The 6,568-nt window shown below is 47.3% G+C and overlaps 1 protein-coding gene across 1 annotated transcript; it reads left to right on the top strand.

The window, feature by feature from the left end:
* Positions 1–747: 747 nt before the first annotated feature.
* Positions 748–6,054, top strand: LOC103281495 (neoverrucotoxin subunit beta). The gene is made up of 3 exons (XM_062957865.1): positions 748–844; positions 2,959–5,877; positions 6,020–6,054. The coding sequence occupies exons 1-3, from the start codon at positions 748–750 to the stop codon at positions 6,052–6,054; spliced, it is 3,051 nt and encodes a 1,016-aa protein (XP_062813935.1).
* Positions 6,055–6,568: the final 514 nt, after the last annotated feature.

The raw sequence follows: 6,568 nt of genomic DNA, 5'->3' as shown, positions 1-6,568 counted from the left end.
CACCATAAAGAAGAAGGGAGCCCAGAAGGACCCGGTGGAAAGGAGGCCCCGATTTCCATCCCCCTCCCCCCAGGAATACATTTGAGGTAAAGGTATATTGTTGGGGATTAGCCCAGAGGGGGAGTAAAGGAGAGAATTCCAGGAGAGCAATAAAACAAGCCTTTTATTATCATAGCTGATGATAAGGCAAAACAGCCGTAGGTACCCACATTTTGTGGGTCCATATCATCCAAATGGCCGTCGCCACATGTGCGTAGCAAACAAAGAATTTTATATCTTGGCCTTATCTAGAACTGACCAATGGCTGAGACTCTTTTCCACCTTTCACACCTACTTTGGCATGAGTGATATCAATGACCTAACTTGTTTACTCTGAGCTTTCTTCTCTCTGGAACTTCCTGAAGGCACCAGCTCACAGGAAGAGGAGGGGCACAGGCCCTGTGTTGCACATACTACTTTATTTATTTATTTATTATTTAAACTTATATGCCGCCACTCCCCATGGGCTCGGGGCGGCTTACAAGAAAGGCTAAAATCTAACAATTTAAAAACATCTTTAAAATATCTAAAATATCTTTGATTCATACAAAGTCTATATAAATATTGTCTATATAAAGGCTATATGATATATGCAGAGGCAAAGCTATATAGGCAATAGTCTACTATTTTCTGGCCCATGGTCCCTACAATATAGGGCTCATAGGAGTCTTCCGGTGTTAAAGGGGAGAGTGACCGGGGACCTGAGCCATGGCCCTGTCGGAGGACTCCATCGAGATGCCCGCCTTGGGCCGCCCCTTCCAGCTGGGGATGCTCTACGACTGCCGGAAGGAAACCCTCATCCCAGGTAAGGGCTGACCCCTCCATGCGTGAGGTGGGCAAGGACACACACCTTGAAGGATCCCAGAAGTTTCTAGACTTTGTACATTTTCCCTCTTATTTATTTATTTATTTATTTATTTATTTATTTATGTCACTTTTACTCCACCTTTCTCAATCCCAGGGGAACTCAAGGCGGCTTCACAACATAGGCAATAATTCAATGCCTTTAAAAACAGAGTGCAATAAAACAACCATTTAAAATAAAATAAAAACTAAAATACAATTAAAACAATTAAAAGCAAATCTGGCTTCAGTCTGGCTTCAGGCCTGGGTTCAGTACCGAGACGGCTTTGGTGGCCTTGGTGGATGACCTCCGCAGAGAACTGGACAGGGGGAGTGTGACCCTGCTGGTTCTCCTGGACATCTCAGCGGCTTTCGAGACCATCGACCATGGTCTCCTTCTGGGGAGGCTCGCCGGGATGGGGCTCGGTGGCACAGTTCTGCAGTGGCTCCGGTTCTTCCTGGAGGGTCGTTCCCAGATGGTGAAGCTGGGGGACTCCTGCTCGGACCCCTGGCCATTGACCTGTGGGGTCCTGCAAGGGTCTTATCTTATTCCCCATGCTATTCAACATCTACATGAAACCGCTGGGAGAGGTCATCTGGAGTTTTGGAGGGCGTTGCCATCTCTACGCAGATGACACGCAAATCCACTACTCGTTTCCATCTGAATCCAAGGAAGCCCCTCGGATTCTGAACCAGTGCCTGGCCGCTGTGGCGGACTGGATAAGGAGGAACAAACTGAGGATCAATCCTGACAAGACAGAGGCCCTCCTGGTCAGTCGCTCGTCTGATCGGGGTGTTGGGTGGCAACCTGTGCTTGATGGGGGTCGCACTCCCCCTGAAGGTGCAGGTCCATTGCAGCTTGGGGGTCCTCCTGGATTCGGGGCTGACGCTTGAGGCTCAGGTGTCGTCCGTGGCCGGGAGGGCCTTTGCACAACTCAAACTTGTGCGCCAGCTGCGACCGTACCTCGAGAAGTCTGATCTGACCACGGTGGTCCACGCCTTAGTTACCTCTAGACTGGACTATTGCAATGCGCTCTACGTGGGGCTGCCTTTGAGACGGCCCGGAAACTGCAACTAGTAAAACGCTCGGCAGCCAGGTTTCTAACTGGAGCAAATTGCAGGGCGCGCTCGACGCCACTGTTTAAGGAGCTCCATTGGCTGCAGTTTATTTTCCGAGCCCAATTCAAGGTGCAGGTTATTACCTACAAAGCCCTAAACGGTTTGGGACCCACCTACCTTCGAGACCGCATTTCCCTCTATGAACCTGCACGACCTCTTCGCTCGTCGGGGGAGGCCCTCCTTTCGCTCCCACCACCTTCACAATCACGGCTGGTGGGGACAAGGGAGAGGGCCTTTTCCATCGTGGCCCCCCAGCTCTGGAACCCGCTCCCCGGGGAGATTAGGCAGGCCCCTACCCTCCTCTCCTTTCGGAAGAGCTTGAAGACTTGGCTCTTCCGAGAGGCTTTTGGTGACTGATCTCTGTATGATCGACCTGTTGCCCATTTAGCAGTGTATGCCTTCCCCAGTATTGTAATGGCACTTTATAGCCATCATGGCTGAGTAACCACCCTTCCCTGATGACATGATATATTTGCATTTTGCACTTTGGCCTAGATCCTTTGAACTTAATCCATGATTTTATCATTTTATCTTTTATGTGGTTTTTATGACTTGCTTTTATTGTCTGTTTGATTTGTTTTATTGGTTTGTTTTTATATTGTTGTGTCTGGGCCTGGCCCCATGTAAGCCGCCCCGAGTCCCTTCGGGGGGATGGGGCGGGGTATAAGAATAAAATTATTATTATTATTATTATTATTATTATTATTATTATCAACACAACGACGTTGTATGGCACAGCAAACAAGATAGATATGCTGGATTTCGTTTCGCAAAACCACAAGTCGAACACTTCCCAAGTGTCTAGGAAGTGTCTATTATTATTATTATTATTATTATTATTATTATTTGAGTCCATACAACAGGGTAAATCACGTGATCCATAGGCATAGTCCGGAGCCATTCCATAAGTCAACTACACATCCTTCGTATTTATTATTTTTCTCTGCTTCATTCCAGGGATCACCCTTTGGGACCTGGACTCCCTTAAGAAGGATGTGAACACCAGTCATCAACCGAAAACGGACTTCGAGATAATTGCATCTGACTCCATTGATGACAAGGCCTCTGCCCTCAGTGTCTCAGCCTCCCTCAAGGCGAGTTTACTGGTAGGACTGGTTGAACTGGAAGGCTCTGCCAAGTTCCTCCAAGATACCAAGACCTCCAAGCAACAGGCCAGAGTCACCTTGCAGTACAAAGCCACCACCAGGTATGAGCAGCTGACCATGAGCCACCTGGGAGTCCAGAATGTCTCTCACCGAGAGGTCTTTGACCATGGCATGGCAACCCATGTTGCCACGGCCATCTTGTATGGAGCCCAGGCTTTCTTTGTATTTGACCGAGAAGTTTCCTCTTCCGAGTCTGTGCAAGAGATAGAGGGTAATCTCCAGGCTGTGATTAAAAAGGAAATATCCATCAGTGGAAATGCAGACTTAAAGATGAAAAGTGAGGAAAAATCCCAGACTGAGAACTTCAGCTGCAAGTTCCATGGAGATTTTTCTCTAGAGAGCAATCCAGTGAGTTTCCAGGATGCCATGCAAGTGTATTCCACTCTTCCCAAAATGATGGGAGACGATGGAGAGAAAGCTGTGCCCATAAAGGTCTGGCTGTACCCATTGACCAAGATGGATTCCAAGGCAGCCAAGATGGTGCGAGAGATCAGCCTAGCACTCATCTTTGATGCCCAAAAAGTTCTGGAGGAACTCAGTGAAATTGACATGAGATGTAGTGACCTGGGGAAGAATTCCATTGCGAACACTTTCCCAGAAATCAAGAAGAAGATCCAGCATTTCAAGGACCTCTGCAAGCAGCACAGGCAGACTTTCCAGAAAGAGCTGGCTGGAATCTTGCCTTCCATCCGGGGAGGAGACAAAGAGGAAGGAGCCCTGGCCGACATCTTGAGGGCTGTGAACGAGTCCCCCTTCAACAGCCGAAATCTCCAGGATTTTCTGAAGATGAAGGAGCGAGAGGTGGATTTTGTGCAATCTTACTGTGCAAACCTAAGTGAGATAGAAGTCATCCCCTCTGAGAGCAAACTCAATCAAATAGTGCTTGACCGACAGAATGAATTTGTCCTTTGCTTTACATTCACTTCTTTACATGAAGAGGGGCCATTTATAGCCAATTTACAACATTATCTTCATAAAGAAGGTTTGGAAGAAAAAGCTAATTCCAAATGGCAGACCTGGTTTGAGTGTAAACATATATCCCAAAAAGCTCGGAAAGCTGCCAGATCCATTTCAGACTTTTCCTGTGTCAATAAGTCACATGGGAAGCTGCGGTTTGTTGTGGCCTCTGTGCCAGACAAGGACAACCCAGGAGCTTCTGTTTACTTGTATGAAGATGGGGATCTGGTCAGCTGCAGCTTTGACCTTCCCTCAAAACCTCTCCCTCTTCTTGTTACTGGAATTAGACATGACAGTGTACAGCTGACCTTTCAACCAGCCGAATACGGGAGAGAGAATATCACCAGCTATCAGGTAGAGTACAGGGCTGAAGGAGAAGAGAACTGGAAGATTGTGAATACGGAGAGCAGCCAGGAGACCTTCCTACTGAGAGGTCTAAGCCCAAACAGGCAGTATCAGTTCCAATACGCTGCCAGGTGCAAGCCGGGACTCAGTGAGACCACCAACATCACCACGTCTGTGAAGACTCTTCCCGTTGGACCTCCTGGGAAGCCCAGGAAAGTGAGTGTGGGATCCTCTGTGATTTTTGTTTCCTGGGGGAGTCCCAGTGCTATTGGTGTGGATGTTGTTATAAAGGAGTACAAAGTGGAGTACAGAGTTGGAAATGAGAATAGTGAAGGCAAAGGTGAATGGAATGAAAGAAGGACGGGGAGAAAAATAGAATTCTTCCAGATTAATGGGCTGAGTCCTCAGTCACTCTACAGACTCCGAGTGTCCGCAGTGTGTGCCGATGGGGCTCAGAGTGTTCCCAGTGAAGAAGTGGAGGTTTCTACATCCCAGGATGAAGAAGAAAAGGACAGATTAGTTGAAAAATACCTCCCAAAAAGCAGGCTGGTGGTAAGAGGACCACCATCCATCTATGTTCTTCCATTAAAGGTGACATCAGATGATTCAACATCCTGTCTGAAATATCTTCTTGGAGAAGAGAACTCAAGGGTCCCCAACAAAGTCATCATGGTGATGGGAGCAACTGGGTCAGGGAAGACCACCCTCATCAACGGGATGGTCAACTACATCCTGGGCGTCCAATGGGAAGATGAATTCCGATTCACACTCATCCATGAAGAGACCCACAGAAGCCAAGCTGAAAGTGTAAAAGTGTATGTGTTGCATTATCAGGAGGGATTTCAGATCCCCTCTTCCCTCACAATCATTGACACCCCAGGATTTGATGATACAGAAGTAATAGAGCACAACCTCTTGTCAAAGAAGGAGATCAGGGACTTTTTGTCTATCTTGTCGGACATCGACCACCTGGATGCCATCTGCCTTGTGCTGCAGGCCTCTTTGTCTTGCTTAACACATGCCCAGAGATACATGTTTGAATCTTTGCTCCCCAGTCTGGGGAAGGACATGAAGGACCACATCCAAGTCCTGGTCACCTTTGCAGATGGACAGACCCCTCCTGCCCTGGAGGCCATTGGAGCAGCCCATGTGCCATGTGCCAAAGATGCCAGCGGGACTCCCATCCACTTCACGTTCAATAACTCTGCACTCTTTGCCAACAATACGGTAAAGAGTGGAGGCAGCTGTAACTTTGCGGAGATGTTCTGGAAAATGGGCTGCATGAGCATGAAGGTTTTCTTTGATTCATTGTACACATTACATCCTAGCAGTATGATTTTTTTGAAGAAAGTCCTCCAGGAATTGAAAAGAATGGAAGCTGTTTGGAGGACTCTGGATGAACGCAAAGGTAAGAGAGAGAGGGCAATGGGAATTGTGAGTAGAAAGTAGAAAATACTGTGAAATGACTGAAGTCTGGAACAGCAAGCTCACCTGTGCTTACCATAGCCCAAATGAATGTGCCAGTAGGTTTTCTCTTTCCATGTTATTAGGTGAGACGTTGTCAGGTCAACAATGGGCTGCATGAGCATGCAGATTTTCTTTGGTTCATTGTACACATTACAACCTAAAAGTATGATTAAGAAAGTCTTCCTGGTGAGATCGGAAGAATTAAAGAAGTCCCAACTTTGGATCGGCACAAAAGTGAGAGAGGAGGTGATAGGAATTTTGAGTATAAAATAGAAAAGACTGTGAAAGTGATTGCAGTCTGGCACAGGTTTCAAGCCTTTAACTCGCAATAATTGCAAGCTCACCTAGAATCATAGAATAGTAGAGTTGGAAGAGACCTCATGGGCCATCCAGTCCAACCCCCTGCAAGAAGCAGGAAATCGCATTCAAAGCACCCCCGACAGATGGCCATCCAGCCTCTGCTTAAAAGCCTCCAAAGAAGGTGCCACCTGTGCTTACCATAGCCCAAATGAATCTGCCAGTAGGTTTTCTCTTTCTGTGTTATTAGGTGAGACGCTGCCAGCTCAAAACTGCCTTATTTAACCTGGAAGCCGTTCAGTGGCTGATCACTTGACTAAGCGATACATATTTGA

This window comes from Anolis carolinensis, chromosome 6, assembly GCF_035594765.1.
Source record: "Anolis carolinensis isolate JA03-04 chromosome 6, rAnoCar3.1.pri, whole genome shotgun sequence".
Classification (NCBI taxonomy): domain Eukaryota; kingdom Metazoa; phylum Chordata; class Lepidosauria; order Squamata; family Dactyloidae; genus Anolis; species Anolis carolinensis.
The sequence above is the reverse complement of the archived record's forward strand: the minus strand, read 5'-3'. Positions and strand labels throughout refer to the sequence as shown.